This window comes from Chiloscyllium plagiosum, unplaced genomic scaffold (genome assembly GCF_037043375.1).
Source record: "Chiloscyllium plagiosum isolate Xiang-an unplaced genomic scaffold, Cpla_swu_hap1 HiC_scaffold_10, whole genome shotgun sequence".
Lineage (NCBI taxonomy): Eukaryota > Metazoa > Chordata > Chondrichthyes > Orectolobiformes > Hemiscylliidae > Chiloscyllium > Chiloscyllium plagiosum.
Genome location: NW_028270148.1, coordinates 79,840,606 through 79,862,763, shown reverse-complemented (window position 1 = coordinate 79,862,763; position 22,158 = coordinate 79,840,606). Strand labels below are relative to the sequence as shown.

The window sequence follows — 22,158 nt, the reverse complement described above, 5'->3', positions numbered from 1 at the left end:
AGAAACTTCTTCTTCTCCCAGAGATTGGTGGCTGTGTGGAATGCTCTGCCCCAGAGGACAATGGAGGCCCAGTCTCTGGATTCATTTAAGAAAGAGTTGGATAGAGCTCTCAAGGATAGTGGAATTAAGGGTTATGGAGATAAGGCAGGAACAGGATACTGATTAAGGATGATCAGCCATGATCATATTGAATGATGGTGCAGGCTCGAAGGGCAGAATGGCCTACTCCTGCACCTATTGTTTATTAGGTCCCATTTAGAATACTTTGTGCAATTTTGGGCCCCACACTTCAGGAAGGACATACTGGCACTAATGTGTCCAGCAGAGAGCCACATGGATGATCCCTGGAATGGTAGGCCTAACATATGATGAATGGCTGAGGATCATGGGGTTGTATTCATTAGCGTTTAGAAGGCTAAGGGATGATCTAATAAAAGCTTACAAAATAATCCATGGCTTAGAAAGGATAGACACTAGGAAGTTGTTTCTGTTAGGGAGACTAAGACCCGTTGGCACAGCCTTAGAAATAGAGGGGGTCAACTTAGAATGGAAATGAAGAGACATTTCTTCAGCCAGAGTGTAGTAGGCCTGTGGAATTCGTTGCCATGGAGTGCAGTGGAAGCCAGGATGTTAAATGTCTTCAAGGCAGAGATTGATAAGTTCTTGATCTTGCAAGGACTTAAGGACTATGGGGCAAGTATGGTAAGTAAAGTTGAAATGCCCATCAGCCATGATTAAATGGCAGAGTGGACTCCTTGTTGTGGTTCTGGAGTGGACCCCTATGTCTTATGTTGAAACTTTATTGCTGGAACAGCACAGCAGGTCAGGCAGCATCCAGGGAACAGGAGATTCGACGTTTCGGGCACAGGCCCTTCTTCAGGAATGAGCAGAGAGTGTTCAGCAGGAGAAGATAAAAGGTAGGGAGGAGGGACTTGGAGGAGGGGCGTTGGAAATGTGATAGGTGGAAAGAGGTCAAGGTGAGGGTGATAGGTCGGAGTAGGATGGAGGCGGAGAGGTCAAGAAGAAGACTGTAGGTCAGGAAGGCGGTGCCGGGCTGGAGGGATTCGGCTGAGACAAGGTGGGGGGAGGGGGGATGAAGAAACTGGTGAAGTCCAAGTTCATCCCCTGTGGTTGGAGGGTTCCCAGTCGGAAGATAAGACGCTCCTCCTCCGACCGTCGCGTTGTTGTGGTTTGGCGGTGGATGAGTCCAATGACCTGCATATCCTCGGTGGAGTGGGAGTGGGAGGGGGAGTTGAAATGCTGTGCTACAGGGTGGTTGGGTTGGTTCGTCCGGGTGGCCCAGAGGTGCTCTCTGAATCGCTCCGCAAGTAGGTGGCCTGTCTCCCCAATATAGAGGAGGCCACACCGGCTGCAGCGGATGCAGTAGATGATGCACCTCCACCCACATCATCTACTGCATCCGCTGCAGCCGGTGTGGCCTCCTCTATATTGGGGAGACAGGCCGCCTACTTGCGGAGCGATTCAGAGAGCACCTCTGGGCCACCCAGACGAACCAACCCAACCACCCTGTAGCACAGCATTTCAACTCCCCCTCCCACTCCACCGAGGATATGCAGGTCATTGGACTCATCCACCGCCAAACCACAACAACGCGACGGTCGGAGGAGGAGCATCTTATCTTCCGACTGGGAACCCTCCAACCACAGGGGATGAACTTGGACTTCACCAGTTTCTTCATCCCCCCCTCCCCCCACCTTGTCTCAGCCGAATCCCTCCAGCCCGGCACCGCCTTCCTGACCTGCAGTCTTCTTCTTGACCTCTCCGCCTCCATCCTACTCCGACCTATCACCCTCACCTTGACCTCTTTCCACCTATCACATTTCCAACGCCCCTCCTCCAAGTCCCTCCTCTCTACCTTTTATCTTCTCCTGCTGAACACTCTCTGCTCATTCCTGAAGAAGGGCCTGTGCCCGAAACGTCGAATCTCCTGTTCCCTGGATGCTGCCTGACCTGCTGTGCTGTTCCAGCAATAAAGTTTCAACTTTGATCTCCAGCATCTGCAGACCTCACTTTCTCCCCTATGTCTTATGGTCTTATGAAGCATATAGGATCCTTAGGGGGCTTGATAAGATAAATGCTGAGAAGATGTTTCCCATTGAGAGAGTCTAGCACCCAGGGGGCATGTTCTCAGAATAAAGAGGTGCCAACTTAAGGAGGAATATCTTCTGAGAGTTCAGTGTCTTTGGAGCTCCTTTCCACATAGTGCTATGGTGGCAGAGTCCATGTGTAGATTTAAGGCTGCGATGGATTTTTGATCCGTGGGGGAATTTAGAGTTACAGGCAAAGAGCAGGAAAGTGGGTGTGAGGCGTGTCAGATCAGCCATGATCCTATTGAATGACAGAGTAGGCTTGAGGGACCAAATGGCTTATTCCTGTTCTCATTTCTCATAGTTTTATTATGAAGCTTTTGATAGAGGGAATAAGACAAAAATCATTTCCAGTTGAAGATTTTGGTAAGTGAATGAAGCTTGAAAGGAATGGAGTGGATGTTGTCTGTTTAAATTTTAAGAAAACCTTTTTCAAGTACAGTATAAAATGCTGGTTAACAAAATTGATCACTGCAGGAGAGTCAGTGTCAGTTTCAATAAAACAAGTTAAGAACTGAAAACAGTGAGTTATAATTAATGTTTTTAGACTGGAAGATAGTGGACAGTGGAGTGTTCCAAAGGTCAGGCGAAAATGAGGACTGCAGATGCTGGAGATTAGAGTCAAGATTAGAGTGGTGCTGGAAAAGCACAGCAGGCCAGGCAGCATCTGAGGAGCAGGAAAATCGGGCAGGAACCCTTCATCAGGAATGAGACTGGAAGCCTCTGGAGTGGAGAGATAAGTGGGAGGGGGGTGGGGCTGGGAAGAAGGTAGTTGAGAGTGCAATAGGTGGATGGAGGAAGGCGTAAAGGTGATAGGTCAGAGAGGAGGGTGGAGCAGATAGGTGGGAAGGAAGATTGACAGGTAGGGCAGATCATGAGGTTGCATTTTGGAAAGGCAAACTAGAGCAGATGTTATACATTTAATGGGAAGACCCTGGGAGTGTTCATCAAAAGAGCGCAGGTGTATAGTTCCTTGAAAGTGGAGTTGCAAGTATTCAGGGTGGTGAAGAAGGCATTTGGCCCCCTTGCCTTCATTGATCAAAACATTACATATAGGGGTGTCATGTTGCAGCTTTACAGGATATTGGTGAGGCAACTTTTAGAATACTGCATACAATTCTGGTCTCCCTCCTTTCGGAAAGATGTTGTTAAAAGTAAGAGGGTGTAGAGAAGTTTGACAAGGATATTGCTGGGACTGGAGGGTTTGAGTTGTGGGGCAAAGTTGAATATGGCAGGGCATAGGAGGCTGAGGGATGACCTTTATAAAAGTTTATATAATCATGAGGGGCACAGCTAAGGTGAATAACCAATGTCTTTTTCCTCTGGTGGCAAGTCCAAAACCACAGGGTATAGATTTAAGGTGTGAGGGCAATGGTTTTGAAGAGGACCTGAGAGCTAATGTAGTGCTTGTATTGCTGCCAGAGGAAATGGTGGAGGTGGTTACAATTAGAACATTTAAAAGGCATCTGGACAAGTATGAGTAGTTTCTATTTCCATACTGTATGACTGACTCGTATACTGGGGTATTGAATAAAACACTAACAAGATGCTGCTGATATAAAACTTGGGGAGGTAACAAATGACATAATACTAATTAAATGCAAGAGGTCATGGCTAGCCTGACAAATTAGCCATACATATGGAATTTAGTGCACAGCTGTCAGAAGGGGGTAGGGAGAGGCAGTGTAGACTTCGTGGAACAGTTCTGAAGATGTGCAGAACGTGGAGGATCTTGGGATCTCTGTGCAAGATCTTTTGAACGGTGGCAGAAGTCGCTGCAAAGAGAAAGGATCTTTGGGTTTCAGAACTTGTGACATTGCATGCAAAGGCAAGGAGGTTTGCTGAAATTTTAGAAAACTCTGGTTGCGCCACTACTGAAGTATTGTTCAGTTTTACTGAAAACACTGCTGTAGGTGAACAAGGTTTGACCTGTTTGATAAGTTTTTAACAAAGAAAAAATGTTCCCATTACTTCATGGTGAAATGACTATGGATCACAAAGTTTGGCCAGAAGATGCAAGGTAGGGGAGGGAAAGGTTTTAAGCATTGAGTGGTAATGACCTGGTACAAGGATGGTGGGAGCACATACAATTCACAAGTTCAAAAGGAAATTGGATGAGCAGCTGAGTGAAATAAACTTGCAGTATAACACTGATAGGTTGAGGAAATCTAACCGATGGATTGTTCTGCTGAAAGCCAGTGTAGACACAATGGACTAAATTCTTCATTTTGTCATTTAATGACTCAAAGGTCTATACCAGAGGACAGACATCAGTGGTGATTAGTAAAACAACCAGACGTGACACAAGCTATTCACGCAGTGAGTTATGATCTGAAATGCACTTTCTGAAACTGAAGTGAATGCAAACTAACTAGTAAGTTTCTAAAAGGAACTGGGGGAGAAAGGTTGAAGGGCTATGGATAGAATCAGGAATTTAGATAAGTCGACAGTTGTCCTGGATCCCAGATTTTGAGGTTGCATGTAAACTGTCTAGTTGTATTGACTCAAACATAGTGTGTTGCGGTTGGGTAGAACTGAGGTGATTAATTTCAGAAACTTTATAGTCAATAAAAGTTTGAAGTAAGAATAAGCAAAAATTGAGAATATTGATGGATTTTGTCTTTACAGTGAGTGAATTTCTAATGCAGGAAGGTCCTGCCCTTCTTGAAATGAGAATCCGACACCTCTTGAAAGGGAAGCAAATTGATCAGGCTACAAAGTTGGCAAAAGTTTGTGCAGAACATCCAGAAATCGGCAAAAAGAGTATTTTTAAACAAATCTACCTTACCTGCCTCTGTACAGCATCCAGTGATATTTTGATGGAAGAGGTAAGCTTGACCAAGTTATTAATAGTCTTTTATGGTTTTTCTAAAGTCTAGTAATTTTGTGAAAAGTCACTTTAATAATTGAACGTATGTACTTTCAAGGACTTTTCCATCAACAGTATTATTTCCAAAAGAATTTCATCTGCAAACAATTAGATTAGATTTTTTTAGATTACATTACAGATTAATCTAATCTGTAATATAATCTAAAAATCTAATCTAATAATTTCATCTGCAAACAATAATTAACATTTCTTTTTAGTAATAAAGTTTCTGTAGCCAGAACTCAACTATTGAGAAGTAGACCCCGAGAGAACAGAGACCAATAAATCATGCACCTTCTCAACCTATTTCCTTCCTCTGCAATAAACTGGGGAGACATTGGTGTCGTGGCATTGTCATTGACCTTGTAATCCAGCAGCGTGGCTAATGATCTGGGATGAATGTTCAAATTCCACCAATGCCAAAAAAAAACATGAAAATTTGCTATTGAAATAAATGTCCATCTGGTTGTTCGTGTCCTGTTTAGCGAAGACGTTTGGCATTTTTCCTCGATTTAGACTCCGTGTGAGTTCAGAGCCACAGCAATGTTGTTTAATCCTGACTGTCCTCTGAAGTAGCCTGGCGAGGCACTCAGTTATATCAAATTTCTACTAAGCTTAAAAAAGGAATTAGACCAGATGAATCATCTGACATTGACAGCAAGTTGTTGATTCTTACAAGTCCTCCTTGCAAATATTTGGGGCCAAGTGCCAGAATTGGAAGAGTGGTCTCTCAGACAAGTCAAGCAACAGCCTCATGTAGTCATACTCTCAGAATCATACCCAACAGACAGTGTCTCAGATAGCCCCCACCCTGGTGAATATCAATTGAGGTGGCAGAAAAATGGTATAAAGCCAGGAGTGAGTTATCCCGGAGTCATCGACGTTGTCTCTAGAACCCATGCAGTCTTACGGTATTAGGTCAAACATGGGTAAGGAAAGCTTCCAGTGACAGACCCACAGCCCTCTGAGAATAAAGAATGTTTGCTCATCTCTGTCTAAAATAGGCAACCTCTAGTGCTAGGTCCTCCACAGGAGGAAATATCCTTTTTACATCCACTTGGTCAAGTCCTTTCCATGTTGTGCATTTCAATGAAGTCACCCGTCACTCTTTCTAAATACCAGAGGGTATAGATCTAGCGCCTCCTGCCTTTCCTCATAAAGCAATCTGCTTATTCCCATTTATCTAGTAAACCTTCTCTCAATTGCCTCTAATGCATTAACATTTACAGTACTTCACAAAGTACTCCAGGTGCATTCCTACTAATGCTCTATAAAACCAAAACTTAATTTCCTGAACTTGCATTCAATTCCCTCCACAACAAAATTCAACATTCCATCAGCTTACCTGATTTACTTGCTGCACCTGTATGCTGAGATTTTTAAGTGTCATTATCGTGTGAGAGATCTATTTGCTTTCTTAGTGGGACTTGTTTTACATTAATAATGAGACATTGTTTACAGTGAGATGTAATTTGTTATCGTTGAAGTATAATATATGCAATTCTACAAAGCTGGTCTTCTAATCTCCTGAATGATCTTAGAGTTTTAAATGTCTATGCCTTCACACTAATTTAAGATTCCTTTTGTGAGCAAAAGATGGTAAAAATGTTGATACTATCCTGATTACAACTGGTTGAACTGAAGTTGATGCTGTTCTTCTGCTCCTAAGGTTCGTACTTTTTGGCGCTGATATTGTCTGTGGAGTGAGAGAGAGATCCCCCTGATTTGAGTGGCCTCTCTTAACTAGTTATGTGTCATTGCCAAGTACATTGCTCAACTGCAGTTTGATATGACAATGTAATTAGCATTATTCAGTAAATTGTGTTTCTGTCCCAGGAAGGGTGTTAGAAAACGCTGTATTGGATAATGTAATTTGTTGATTGAACCAACTCTAAGAACCAGACTGTCTCAAACAGTTCTGCTGAAACTCAGATCTATTGTTCCACCCAAAACCTTGCAGCATTATTGCAAAAAACACCTATTTACTAGTAAATCAAGGTGAATGGCTTCCATATTTGTCTGACTTGATCCAGTTCGACAGTGAATACTACAGGTTTCCTGGCTCAATATCTCAGTTCTACTGTCTCATTAATAATCACTATAAACAATCAAGATAACTGGTTTGCATGATCTGTCTGATCCAATTTCCAGCGTGCCATTCAGTTGGCCAGTGTTGCTTTTAATGTCCCAAAAGAGCTGTTCATTTATTTAGAAATGACATTCCACTACCTGCAGATTCATGCACCAGGACAGCCAGATCTCTCTCAATCTGAGCTTTGTCACCGTTTTTGATAACTTTCTTCTATTTTATTCTTTCTGCCATAATGGATAATTTCATACTTTCCCACATTGTACTCCATTTGTCAACTATCTGTCCACTCTCAACCTATCTATCCTTTTGTAGATCCTTGTATCATCTTGCTAACTCGCTTTTCTACCTATCTGTGTCATCAACAAATTTAGGTATTGTTCCTTTGGTCCCTTCATCCAAATCATTTATATAAATTGTGAAGATTTGAGGGCCCAACACTAACCTCTGTGGTACACCACACAACATTTTGCCAGCCTGAAAAAGGTTTTTTATTCCTAGTGTCTGCTGCATGTTATCCCCTACACCATGAGCTTTGATTTTCTATAATAACCTCTGAGGCACCGCATCGGGTACCTTCTGGAAATCCAAATACGATGTAGTCCCTTTGTTTACTGCACAAATTACTTGTTCAGAGAACTCCAATAAATTAGTTAAACACAATTTATATTTATCAAGATCATGTTGACTCTGCTTGATTGCCTTGAATTTATCCAAGTTCCAAGATGAGTAAATGTTGTAGAGGGCAAGGTACAAGAACATAAAACAGGTGGCCCACTATGTCAGTGCCTAGCATGATGCCATTCTAACCTAATCCGATCTGCCCGCATGTGGTCTGTATCCCTCTATTCCCTGCCCGTTCATGTCTGTCCCAGTACCTCTTACACATTGCTGACGTATCTGCTTCTATCAACCCCCTGGCAGCATGTTCTAGGCCTACTACCCTCTGCTTTGAACATCTCTCTTTTTAAATTTTATCCCTGTCACCATAACCTATGTTGCAATTGTACAAACCTCTGGTGCAGCTGCACTTGGAGCATTGCGTACAATCTGGTCACCGCATGATTGGAACATGTGGAAGCTTTGGAAAGGGTTCAGAGGAGATTTACTAGCATGTTGCCTGGTATGGAGGGAAGATCTTACGAGGAAAGGCTGAGGGACTTGAGGCTGTTTTTGTTAGAGAGAAGGTTGAGAGATGACTTAATTGAGACATATAAGATAATCTGATTTGTGCTTCCATGTGTTGGACTATAGCCTGGTGTTGTGATTTTTTTTTTAAACAAAATAATCTGAGGATTAGATAGGGTGGACAGTGAGAGACGCCTTCCTCTGGTGATAGTTAGCACAAGGGAACATAGCTTTAAATTTAGGGGTGATAAGAGGTAGTTTCTTTATACAAAGTAGTAGGGGTATGGAATGCACTGCCTGCAATGGTGGTAGAATCTCTCACCTTAAGGACATTTAGATGGTCATTGGATAAACATATGGATGAAAATGGAATAGTGTAGGGTAGATAGGCTTCAGATTCGAGGGTCGAAGGAGCTGTAATGTTCTATGTTCAGTGCCATCTAGTTCAGATACACAATCTTTTATCCAAAACACTCGGGACCAACTGGTTTTCAGAATTCAGAATAAGTGAAACAGTGAAATTTTGTAAGAATCTTGCCAAACAGCAGACCCCTTGTGAGTAATGGGCCCTGAGACAGAATTGAGGCCTCTGTGCTGGGCCACTCACCCCCCCACATCGCATCTGAGTGACATGCATCGAGTGGGTATGGAGTTGGGTTCACTGTTTGCAGGCCAAACAATCTTTTTAATGAGATTAAAAACCTCACAAAAAAACCTCCGGATTTTGGAGCTTCTCGGTGAATGAAAGAAGATCTCTGATTTCTACTGTAAAAATAGAAAGTAACTATTTATTTAATCCTAACAGTGAACGCTTACAAAACTACTAACAAACCAAACACACTTCCCCTAACTAACCACTGTTCCTCAGCTGACCATAGTTCCATTAATATGCTGTTCCAATAACATAATTAATAATCACAGTAAATTAGCACTTCATCTCTTAAAGTCCACACAGGTGGTCTTCTCTTCAATCTTCCTTCCTCTTTTTTCTGATTCTGCTGTCCTCTCCTAGATGCTCCTCTTAATTTCTACTGAGCGTATTTTTAGTTATCAAATGCCTTGGTACCTTTTAAATAGATAGAGTCCTAGAGATGTACAGCATGGAAACAGATCCTTCAGTCCAACCCGTCCATGCTGACCAGACATCCCAACCCAATCTCATCCCACCTGCCAGCACCCGGCCCATATCCCTCCAAACCCTTCCTGTTCATATACCCATCCAAATGACTCTTAAATGTTGCAATTGTACCAGCCTCCACCACATCCTCTGGCAGCTCATTCCATACATGTACCACCCCCTGTATGCAAAAGTTGCCCCGTAAGACTCCTTTTATATCTTTCCCCCTCCCACCCTAAACCTATGCCCTCTAGTTCTGGACTCCCCGACCCCAGGAAAAAGACTGTCTATTTATCCTATCCATGCCCCTCATAATTTTGTAAACCTCTAAGGTCTCCCCTCAGCCTCCGACGCTCCAGGAAAAACATCCCCAGCCTGTTCAGCCTCTCCCTGTAGCTCAGATCCTCCAACCCTGGCAACATCCTTGTAAATCTTTTCTGAACCCTTTCAAGTTTCACATCATCTTTCCGATAGGAAGGAGACCAGCATTGCACGCAATATTCCAACAGTGGCCTAACCAATGTCCTGTACAGCTGCAACATGACCTCCCACCTCCTGTACTCAATATTCTGACCAATAAAGGAAAGCATACCAAACACCTTTTTCACTATCCTATCTACCTGCGACTCCACAGCTATGAACCTGCACTCCAAGGTCTTTGTTCAGCAACACTCCTTAGGACCTTACCACTAAGTGTATAAGTCCTGCTAAGGTTTGCTTTCCCAAAATGCAGCACCTCGCATTTATCTGAATTAAACTCCATCTGCCACTTCTCAGCCCATTGGCCCATCTGGTCCAGATCCTGTTGTAATCTGAGGTAATCCTCTTCGCTGTCCACCACACCTCCAATTTTGGTGTCATCTGCAAACTTAGTGACTGTACCTCTTATGCTCGCATCCAAATCATTTATGTAAATGACAAAAAGTAGAGGACCCAGCACCGATCCTTGTGGCACTCCACTGGTCACAGGCCTCCAGTCTGAAAAACAACCCTCCACCACCATCCTCTATCTTCTACCTTTGAGCCAGTTCTGTATCCAAATGGCTAGTTCTCCCTGTATTCCATGAGATCTAACCTTGCTAATCAGTCTCCCATGGGGAACCTTGTCGAACGCCTTACTGAAGTCCATATAGATCACATCTACTGCTCTGCCCTCATCAATCTTCTTTGTTACTTCCTCAAAAAACTCAATCAACTTTGTGAGACATGATTTCCCGCGCACAAAGCCATGTTGACTATCCCGAATCAGTCCTTGCCTTCCCAAATACATCACTCATGATTCCCTCCAACAACTTGCCCACCACCGAGATCAGACTCACCGGTCTGTAGTTCCCTGGCTTGGCTTTACCGCCCTACTTTAAACAGTGGCACCACGTTTGCCAACCTCCAGTCTTCCGGCACCTCACCTGTGACTATCGATGATACAAATATCTCAGCAAGAGGCCCAGCAATCACTTCTCTAGCTTCCCACAGAGTTCTTGGGTACACGTGATCAGGTCCTGGGGATTTATCCACCTTTAACCGTTTCAAGACATCCAGCACTTCCTCCTCTGTAATCTTGACATTTTGCAAGATGTCGCCATCTATTTCCCGACAGTCTATATCTTCCATATCTTTTTCTACAGTAAATACTGATGCAAAATATTCATTTAGTATCTCCCCCATTTTCTGTGGCTCCACACAAAGGCTGCCTTGCTGATCTTTGAGGGGCCCTATTCTCTCCCTAGTTACCCTTTTGTCCTTAATATATTTGTAAAAACCCTTTGGATTCTTCTTAATTGTATTTGCCAAAGCTATCTCATGTCCCCGTTTTGGCCTCCTGATTTCCCTCTTAAGTATACCCCTACTTTCTTTATACTCTAAGGATTCACTTGATCTATCCTGTCTATACCTGACGTATGTTTCCTCCTTTTTCTTAACCAAACCCTCAATTTCTTTAGTCATCCACCATTCCCTATACCTACCAGCATTTCCTTTCACCCTGACAGGAATATACTTTCTCTGGATTCTTGTTATCGCATTCCTGAAGGCTTCCCATTTTCCAGTCGTCCCTTTACCTGCAAACATCTGCCTCCAATCAGCTTTCGAACGTTCTTGCCTAATAACGTCAAAATTGGCCTTTCTCCAATTTAGAACTTCAACTTTTAGATCTGGTCTATCCTTTTCCCTTACTGTTTTAAAACGAATAGAATTATGGTCGCTGACCCCAAAGTGCTCCCCCACTGACACCTCAGTCACCTGCCCTGCCTTATTTCCCAAGAATAGGTCAAGTTTTGCACCTTCTCTAGTAGGTACATTTATGTACTGAATCAGAAAATTGTCTTGTACACACTTAATTCCTCTCCATCTAAACCTTTAACACTATGGCAGTCCCTGTCGATGTTTGGAAAGTTAAAATCCCCGACCATAACTACCCTATTGTTCTTACAGGTAGCTCAGATCTCCTTATAAGTTTGTTTCTCAATTTCCCTCTGACTATTGGGGAGTCTATAATACAATCCCAATAAGGTGATCATCCCTTTCTTATTTCTCAGTTCCACTCAAATAACTTCCCTGGATGTATTTCTGGGAATATCCTCCCTCCGCACAGCTGTAATGCTATCCCTTATCAAAAATGCCACTCCCCCTCCTCTCTTGCCTCCCTTTCTATCCTTCCTGTAGCATTTGTATCCTGGAACATTAAGCTGCCCATCCCTGAGCCATGTTTCCGTAATTGCTATGATATCCCAGTCCCATGTCCCTGACCATGCCGAGTTCATCTGCCTTTCCTGTTAGGCCCCTTGCATTGAAATAAATGCAGTTTAATTTATTAGTCCTACCTTTTCCCTGCCTGCCCTGACTATTTGACTCACTTCTGTTCTCAGCTGTACCCATCTCAGATTGATCTCTTTCCTCACTATCTCCCTGGGTCACACCACCCCCACCTTACTAGTTTAAATCCTCCCAAGCAGTTTGAGCAAATTTCCCTGCCAGTATATTTGTCCCCTTCCAATTTAGGTGCAATCCGTCCTCCTTGTACAGGTCACTTCTACCCCAAAAGAGATTCCAATGATCCAAAAATATGAATCCTTCTCCCATACACCAGCTCCTCAGCCATGCATTCATCTGCCCATTCCTCCTATTCCTGCCCTCACTAGCTCGTAATCCAGATATTACTACCCTTGAGGACTTCCTTTTTAAATTTCTGCCTATCTCTCTGTAATCTCTCTTCAGAGTCTCCAACTTTTCCCTTCCAATGTCATTGTGGACAGTGACCTCCTGCTGGCCCTTCTCCCCCATGAGAATATTCTGCACCCTCTGAGACATCCTTGATCCTGGCACCAGGGAAACAACACACCATTCTGCTTTTTCTCTGCTGGCCACAGAAACGTCTGTCTGTATCTCTGACTACAGAATCCCCTAACACAACTGATCTCTTGGAAGCCGACGTACCCCTCGTTGCATTAGAGCCAGTCTCAATACCAGAATCTTGGCTGTTCGTGCTACGTTCCCTGGAGAATCCATCACCCCCTAAATTTTCCAAAACAGCATACCTGTTTGAGATGGATATATCCACAAAAAACTCCTGCACTTGCTGCCTACCTCTCTTACCCTTCCTGGAGTTAACCCATCTATGTGACTGTATCTGAGACTTCCCCCCCCTCCCTATAACTGTCATCCATCACATACTCTTGCTGTTGCAAATTCTTCATCGCCTCTATCTGTCTCTCTAACAGATCCACTCGATCTGATAAGATTCTCATCCAGCAGCATTTATGGCAGATACAATCCGCAGTAATCCTTAAACTCTCTTTAAACTCCCACATCTGACAAGTACGTATCACTGCAAAGGCCATTTTTGCTCTTTCACAATCTACTGACCCAGAAAATAACACCATCTTATTCCTCTACAAACACTGCCCCAGGTTATATTAATAGCTATGGCTTATATTTTAATTTTAATCAAGAGACTTCTCTCCAAAAACATATAATCAAGAAAGAGTCCACTATACTCACTACTGCAGCCTTTCTCTTGGACAGTCTTAAAACAACAATTAACTTACCTATGAACTTCACACAACAGTTCCTCCCAAGATTAGTTGTGAATTTCACTTTGTTAATTTTCCTAGATGCACTCCGATGTCCAGCGATACACTAATTCAAACAGCAAAACAGTAACTGTGCAGGTTCTCTCTCTCTCCTTCACTGTCCTCACCATGTGCTTCCTTTGTCTGCTCTTCTCCCTTTTTTAAACTGCTGTTGTTTTGACTTTTGGTGGCTTCTTGGAGATTTCTTTGAGAGCTTTTCATGATAAATGGGCAGCTAACTCTGAGCAATTTTCAAAATGCCCTAGTTTATAACCCTCATTACTTCCTCCATCTTGTTGGCCTGATGTCAATGCAATCAAATTTAAATTCAATTAGTTTTTTGGTTTCCTGGGCATATTTTTAAATTGGTTATATTCAAATCTGGTTGTCTCCACTTCACTTCAGTTTGGGTTGGTTTTTTTAATGTTAATAACCCTATTGCCAATTATCACATACTTTCAATTCTCAGTACTTTCTGGACCGTCAACTACTCAGACGCACGTGCTGTCAAAATCTCTCAACTCAGAAAAGAGCCCTTTCTCTCTCAAAGGGAGGTAGACGCTTTCGACTTCATAATACCTCCCCCCTTAATGAACCATTATAATGAAAAGGTGGCTTCATTTTTTCCCCCCTCTAGATCTTAACTTCATTATTACTGACAGATGTAGTTTGTAATCTAAAGTTACACATTTCTTCCTGATTCTGCATTTGGAATATACCAGTTCTATCTTATCTATACATGTTCTTTTATTGCATCTGCAACAACAATTTTCTGACCTGCTACATGTAAAATTTGTAAATTGAACATAAGACTGTAACAAAATATTCTCCTATTTTTGTCCTTAAATCTTTCCAAAAAAGTGAAAGGGTTGTGGTCAGTATACGCAACCATCTCCAAAATGTTAGTTATACACCTAGCAGAATGATGTAAGACCAGTACTAAACTCAATAACTTTTTTTCAATGGTAGAATATCTTCTCTGAGGACTATTGAGCTTCTTTGAATAATAACCAATTGGCCTTCCAATTCTGTCATTATCCTCCTGCATCAACAGAGCTCCAACTCTTGTATAACTGGCATTGATAGGAATTTTAAAAGGTTATAAGAAGTTTGTGGCTAAACTGGTGCGGTGGAGGGATCCAAGACCGTGGCGATCTAGGAAGATGGCTTTGCAGAGCTCCGCATCGTAGCGCAAGCGTGACTAACTTTTCAACCTGCCCAACCTAGACCAATGCGACATCCTGGGACTCCAGAAAGATTGTGGAGTCCCAAGAAACTTCCAAAAGTTAACTTGCCTTCATTTCCAGCCGTCCAGAGATGCCGAAAAAGGGAGGAGGAGCGTCCAAGGCCCAGCCGGCCGGATCCTCTGACTCAATTACTTTCCAGGCCCTGGTGAACCAGCTCACGAAATCTAGCAAGATGTTGGGATAACAGATAGAGATTGGAGCCAGCTTCTCTTCTATCATGCTGCAGGAGCATGGGCAGCAGCTGGAAAACTTTGCGAAGAGGGTGGATGAGATTGAGCACAGGGCCACCATGGTGGAAGCTGATGCCAGTTCAGCCAAGGATAGGACCCAAGCCCTGGAGACGCAGGTCCGTAATTTGCGAGATCAAGTGGATGATCTGAATAACAGGAGGAGGAGAAAAACATTTGGATCATCGGTCTGCCTGAGGGTAAGGAAGGAGAGCAGCCTGTGGAATTTATTGAGGACTGGCTGCTAAAATTCCTTAACTTGGAGGCTGGCATGAGAGGATTGAAGATTGAGAGGGCCCACCGGGTCACGGTACGGAGATCGGGTCTGGGTCAGTGTCCTCATCCTCGTCCTCTCCTGGTGCAATTCCATCACTATAGGGATAAGGAGAGAATCAGGGGACGGATCTAAAGGCCCAAATTTACGAGGGCTCTAAAATCATGTTCTTCCAGGACTTCTCAGCAGAGGTGATCCAGAAAAGAAAATCTTATGTCACTGTCAAGAGGAGACTGAGGGAGCTTAGGATTCAGTGCTCTGAAGTATCCGGCATTGCTTTGAATGACCTTACATGGATCCATACGTCTCTTTGACACGTCAGAGAAAGCAAGACACTTTGTGGACAAATTAACCTAATCTGAACAATTTAGTCCATATAAATAATAGTGTTGTTTGGGTTTGTCCTTATCGTTTTGTAAAAGAAACAGGGGAAGTCTGGTTGGAGCTTTCTTTTTCTTCCTATTGATGATTTTCTTTAAACTATGTTTGGCAGCGGTTGAGATGTGTATTTTCCATTTCTAAATTAAGATATGCCAAAGGATAAGTAGGATTACCCCTTTTTTCTGTTCTTTAAAACCTTTTTATTTTATTCATATTGGTATACTATGGAGTGTTTACTTTTCTGCTTGTATTCATGGTGCGGCTCGAGCTGGGGAAGTGAAGGTGGGTAGGATGGTTAGATGCCTACTTATGGGCAGTTTGGGATGGGTACTTGCTTCCTCTGACCAAAGAGTGCATTCCCTTATTCAGCACCATTGACACTTTATATGCTAGTTTGTTTTTTGGATTTGGCTGTTTTTAATTTTTAATAGTTTTGTAGGTTTGCTAAGTGTGGTGGTCTTAGTTTATTTAGTTTTTATGTTCATGTGACACTAAGGCTCAGTGATTTGTGGTTCAGGTTCCTCTTCTCTGGAATTTAAATGTTATTACAGAAGGTTATGGCGAATGACTTGATTAAATGGTGCACCTGGAATATCAAGGGAAGTCATTAAGAGGACGAGGGTTCTCTTCAGCTTTAGAAATGAGAAGGTGGATATTGCTTTGTTACAGGAGACACACTTGGATGATGGAGCATTTGAAATTACAACAGAATGGCTTTGACCAAGTTTACTTTTCATCATGGAATACCAGAAGTAGGGGAGTGGCTATATTGGTTAGGAAGAGCTAGCTAATAGGGACCTTTTTCTCTCTTTTCCCCCAGGTTAGGGATTTTATTCAAAAAAGACCACATATTTGACCCCTACAAATTCAACATAGAAAAGAGGGTGCTCAGTGCTAAGATTATACTTTGTCAGTACTTTATATCATCAATTGGGGGGGGTGCCTCCTCAGATGAGTTTGATTGTCTCTGCAGAGTGTGGGAGAGAGAGCTAGGTGTTGAAGTTTACTCAGAGGTAAGGGAAGATATTTGGGAAAACTCAAGAAAGATATCAATTTGTATTGCGACCCATGCCTTATAGTTGAAGATTCTCCACAGGGTCCACTTGGGCAAGTTGTTGGACGGAATCCTGAGGGACAAGATGTACATGTATTTGGAAAGGCAAAGACTGAATAGGGATAGTCAACATGGGTTTCTGCGTGGAAATCATGTCTCACAAATTTGATTGTTACTACTTCAAATAAACTGAGGATTGATGAGGGCAGAGTGGTAGATGTGATCTATATGGACTTCAGCAAGATGTTAGGCAAGGTTCCCCATGGGAGACTGGTTAGCAAGGTTAGATCTCAGAATACAGGAGAACTAACCATGTGGCTTGAAGGTAGAAGACAGAGGATAGTGGTGGAGGGTTGTTTTTCAGACTGGAGGCCTGTGGCCAGTGGAGTGCCACAAGGATCGGTGCTGGATTCTCTACTTTGTGTCATTTATATAAATGATTTGGATGCGAGCATAAGAGGTGCGGTTAAGAAAGTTTGCAGATGACACCAAAATTGGAGGTGTGGTGGACAGCGAAGAAGGTTACCTCCGATTACAACAGGATCTTGATCAGATGGGCCAGTGGGCTGAAAAGTGGCAGATGGAGTTTAATTCGGGTAAATGCGAGGTGCTGCATTTTGGGAAAGCAAATCTTAGCAGGATTTGTACACTTACTATTAAGGTCCTAGAGTGTGTTGCTGAACAAAGCGACCTTGGAGTGCAGGTTCATAGCTTCTTGAAAGCAGAGTCGCAGGTAGATAGGATAGTGAAAAAGGTGTTTGGTATGCTTCCCTTTATTGAGGTCAGAGTATTGAGTACAAGCTTTGGGAGGTCATGTTGCAGCTGTACAGGACATTGGTTAGGCCACTGTTGGAATATTGCGTGCAATTCTGGTCTCTTTCCTATCGAAAAGATGTTGTGAAACTTGAAAGGGTTCAGAAAAGATTTACAAGGATTTTGCCAGGTTGGAGGATTTGAGCTGTCGGGAGAGGCTGAACAGGCTGGGGCTGTTTTCCATGGAGCGTCGGAGGCTGAGGGGTGATCTTATAGAGGTTTACAAAATTGAGGGGCATGGATAGGATAAATAGACAAAGTCTTTTCCCTGGGGTCGGGGAGTCCAGAACTAGAGGGCATAGGTTAGGATAAGAGGGGAAAGATATAAAAGACACCAAAGGGGCAACTTTTTCACACAGATTGGTGGTACGTGTATGGAATGAGGTGGTAGAGGCTGGTACGATTGCAACATTTAAGAGTCATTTGGATGGGTATATGAAGAGGAAGGGTTTGGAGGGATATGGGCTGGGTGCTGACAGGTGAGAGTAGATTGGGTTGGGATATCTGGTCGGCGTGGATGGATTGGACTGAAGGGTCTGTTTCCATGCTGTACATATCTATGACTCTTATGGCTCCGGACCGTTTGTCAAAATTTAAATGAGTGGTCTCTTCAGCATATCCTATGTGCAAGTCTGTACAGGCACTCTTAACCATTGTGTCTGGTCTTTTGGTAGGCTCCAAACATTTGGAGTGCTGTGGCAGGTGCAATGGAGAGGATTTTGGTTGTAAGGGTGAAGAAGGACCCGATTCCTCCTCTTCTGGGCCGGCCCAGTGTGTTCCTTGCAGATGCGCATAGTTTTAAAAAAAACGTTTTAATATCCTTACTTTCTGTGCAAGAAAGAATATCTTGCGAGGTTGGGTATCTGAAAATCCCCCAGCCCTGTCAGGTTGGTGGAAGATTGTTATGGAGCATATGCCCTTGGACTATCTCACAAGTATGGTACACCACAAAACTGAGAATTTTTATAAGATATGGCAGCCCTTGGAATACTTAGACATAGATTTCTCTGCCACACTAACGAGGGCTTTTATATAGCCGTAACATTTGTGTCTTAACAGTCCATTATCCGGGAGGAACTATGAAAGTATGAGTGTCTTGTTTGGCTGAGCTGAGTTATTACTGTTTATTAGTTTGTTGGTTATTATTTAGTAAGTGAAATAGCTAGTTTGGTTTTTTATTCTAGATTTTCCTATATATGTTTATACATTTGTACATGAGGGTGGATTGGGTTTTTCACTTGTGATGTTTTTTGTATTGTTTTGTACTTGTTGTAATATTTAAAAATCTATTTTTTTTTAAAACTGGTGCAATGGTCAATGGCTTTTAGATTTTCAGATGCCTCCTGCCAGTGTTCTGTCTACCAAAATTTCATCTTCTTCTTTAACAAATCCGTTAGCGGTGCCACCATGCTACTTTCAGTAGAATCTGTTCAGTCCCAAAAATCGAAGTAAATCTTTCTTTGAGGATGGTCATGGAAATTTCTTGATGGCCTTTGTCTTCACATCCTCAAGATCATTCTTCCAAGTCCGATATTGTGTCCCAGGAATGTCACCTCTGCCTACATAAATTATGTTTTTGCTCAATTTAAAACAGTTTTGTCATCTGTAATCTTTCACCGAGCTCTGCCAAGTGCATTGTGATCTTTCCACGAATGGCTAAAGAGAGCACTAAATCATCCATGCAGTTGGCACAATTAGTCAATCCTGCCACAACTCTGTTCATGAGTTTTTGAAATGTGGCTGATGGGTTCTTCATTCGAAAGGGCATTAATTTGAGTTGATTTGGCTCATGTGGGGTTTCAAACACAGAAACTTCTTTTGCTTTCTCCAATAAAGGTACCGCCAATGACCACACAGTAAGTTCAACTTTGTCATATAAGCAGCTTGTCCAGCATTTTCTACACAGACCTCCAACCTTGGACTTTGGTATCAGTCTGATTTCGTTATGACCTTCCAATAATCCACATACACCTGTTGAGAACCTTTGACAACCATCAGGCTTTTGAACCAATACAATCTGCGAACTCCACTCACTTTGATTCTGTGCAACTTTAAGAGGATTAAACCTGGAAGAGTGTTGTTTTATCAGAGCAGCATTTCCTACTTTGACCTCATGCACAATAGTATTAGTCTTCCCCATTCTATTCCTTCATAAGTCCTCATTCTGCTGCAAAATAACTTGTAACTTGGTTCTTTGCCCTTGAGACAGCTCACTATTCTATCCCATTTAAGGACTTCCTCTTTATTTAACTTATTGTGAGGTACATCAAAATCAAATGATTCAGTTTCTGATTCCTCACTGTTAGGGTCAGTAACTAATGCCTGTTTCTCTGGTTCCCTGTCCCTGTCATAGTATGGTTTAAATATATTAACATGACATACCCTAAGCTGTTTTTTCCTAGATGACATTTTTACCAGATAATTCAACTGACTCAACTTTTTCTCAATATGATAGGGATGACTACACCTCACTTGGAAGGGATCTCCTATCACTGATAACAGCACCAGTGCTATATCTCAATGAGCAAAATTGAGAGTCTTTAATTTCTTGTCTGCTTCCTGTTTCATCAAACACTGGTATTTTTAAAAGCTGTCTCGCCAACTCCCCTGCTCTATTTAACCTTGCCCTAAAATTTGACACACAGTCCAAGTATGTGGTCTCTGAATTCAGAGGCACTACTTCTTTCTTAATTAACTTCAGTGGTCATCTCATTTCATGCCCAAAACTAATTCAAATGGACTGAATTTGGCCGATTCATTTGGTGTGTCCCTAAAGGCAAAAAGTTTAAATGGTATTCCTTTATCCTAATCATCTGGATAGTCTTGACTATAAGCCCTTAACATGGTCTTTAAGGTTTGCTGCCACTTTATAACACCTGAGGTATGCAGTGGATTTGAATTGTTTTATTCCTAAGCTATAATTAACTTCCCTGAACAAGTTTCGTATAAAATTTGAGTCTTGATCTCTGTTGGTAGTCTGTATCTATAGAACATAGAACAGTTACAGCACAGACCAGGCCATTCAGCCCACGATGTTGTGCTGACCATTGATCCTCACGTAAGGTAAACTGAATTTACCTTAAATTTCTGTGACCATATGCATGTCCAGCAGTCTCTTAAATATCCCCAATGACCTCACTTCCACAACTACTGCTGGCAACGCATTCCATGCTCTCTCTCAACTCTCTGTAAAGAACCTGCCTCTGACATCCCCTCTATACTTTCCGCCAAACAGCTTAAAACTATGACCCCCCATGTTAACAATTTCTGCCCTGGGAAAAAGTCTCTGGCTATCAACTCTATCTATACCTCTTATTATTTTGTACACCTCAATTAGGTCCTTTCTTTCCTTTCTTTCCTTTCTTTCCTTTCTTTCCTTTCCTTTCCTTTCTTTCCTTTCTTTTCCTTTCCTTTCCTTTCTTTCCTTTCTTTCCTTTCTTTCCTTTCTTTCCTTTCTTTCCTTTCTTTCCTTTCCTTTCTTTTCCTTTCTTTCCTTTCTTTCCTTTCTTTCCTTTCTTTCCTTTCTTTCCTTTCTTTCCTTTCTTTCCTTTCTTTCTTTCTTTCCTTTCTTTCTTTCTTTCCTTTCTTTCTTTCCTTTCTTTCTTTCCTTTCTTTCTTTCCTTTCTTTCTTTCCTTTCTTTCTTTCCTTTCTTTCTTTCCTTTCTTTTCATTCTCTCTTCCTCTCTCTTTCTCTCTCTCCTTCTTTCTCTACTTTCTCTCCTTCCTTCTTTCTCTCCTTCTTTCTCTCCTTCCTTCTTTCTCTCCTTCTTTCTCTCCTTTCTCTCCTTCCTACTTTCTCTCCTTCTTTCTCTCCTTTCTCTCATTCTTTCTCTCCTTTCTCTCCTTCCTTCGCCCTCTCCTTCCTTCGCCCTCTCCTTCCTTCGCCCTCTCCTTCCTTCGCCCTCTCCTTCCTTCGCCCTCTCCTTCCCTCCTCCCTCTCCTTCCCTCCTCCCTCTCCTTCCCTCCCTCCTCCCTCTCTTTCCCTCCCTCCTCCCTCTCTTTCCCTCCCTCCTCCCTCTCTTTCCCTCCCTCCTCCCTCTCTTTCCCTCCCTCCTCCCTCTCTTTCCCTCCCTCCTCTCTCTCTTTCCCTCCCTCCTCTCTCTCTTTCCCTCCCCTCTCTCTCTTTCCCCTCCCCCCTCTCTCTCTTTCCCTCCCCCCTCTCTCTCTTTCCTCCCCCCTCTCTCTCTTTCCCTCCCCCCTCCTCTCTTTCCCCTCCCCCCTCTCTCTCTTTCCCTCCCCCCTCTCTCTCTTTCCCTCCCCCCTCTCTCTCTTTCCCTCCCCCCTCTCTCTCTTTCCCTCCCCCTCTCTCTCTTTCCCTCCCCCCTCTCTCTCTTTCCCTCCCCCCTCTCTCTCTTTCCCTCCCCCTCTCTCTCTTTCCCTCCCCCCTCTCTCTCTTTCCCTCCCCCCTCTCTCTCTTTCCCTCCCCCCTCTCTCTTTCCCTCCCCCCCTCTCTCTCTTTCCCTCCCCCCTCTCTCTCTTTCCCTCCCCCCTCTCTCTCTTCCCTCCCCCCTCTCTCTCTTTCCCTCCCCCCTCTCTCTCTTTCCCTCCCCCCTCTCTCTCTTTCCCTCCCCCCTCTCTCTCTTTCCCTCCCCCCTCTCTCTCTTTCCCTCCCCCCTCTCTCTCTTTCCCTCCCCCCTCTCTCTCTTTCCCTCCCCCCTCTCTCTCTTTCCTCCTCCTCTCTCTCTCTCTTTCCCTCCCCCTCTCTCTCTTTCCCTCCCCCTCTCTTTCCTCCCCCCTCTCTCTCTTTCTCTCCGCCCCTCTCTCTCTTTCTCTCCCCCCTCTCT

The 22,158-nt window shown here is 43.2% G+C and overlaps 1 protein-coding gene across 1 annotated transcript in view; it reads left to right on the top strand.

Annotated features, from left to right (window-relative positions):
* Positions 1–22,158, top strand: part of LOC122552938 (zinc finger protein 292-like) — a 208,923-nt gene that overhangs the window by 154,035 nt on the left and 32,730 nt on the right. The window contains exon 5 of the mRNA XM_043696213.2: positions 4,737–4,936. Coding sequence (XP_043552148.2) covers positions 4,737–4,936 — 200 coding nt within the window. The remainder of the gene's footprint in view (positions 1–4,736; positions 4,937–22,158) is intronic.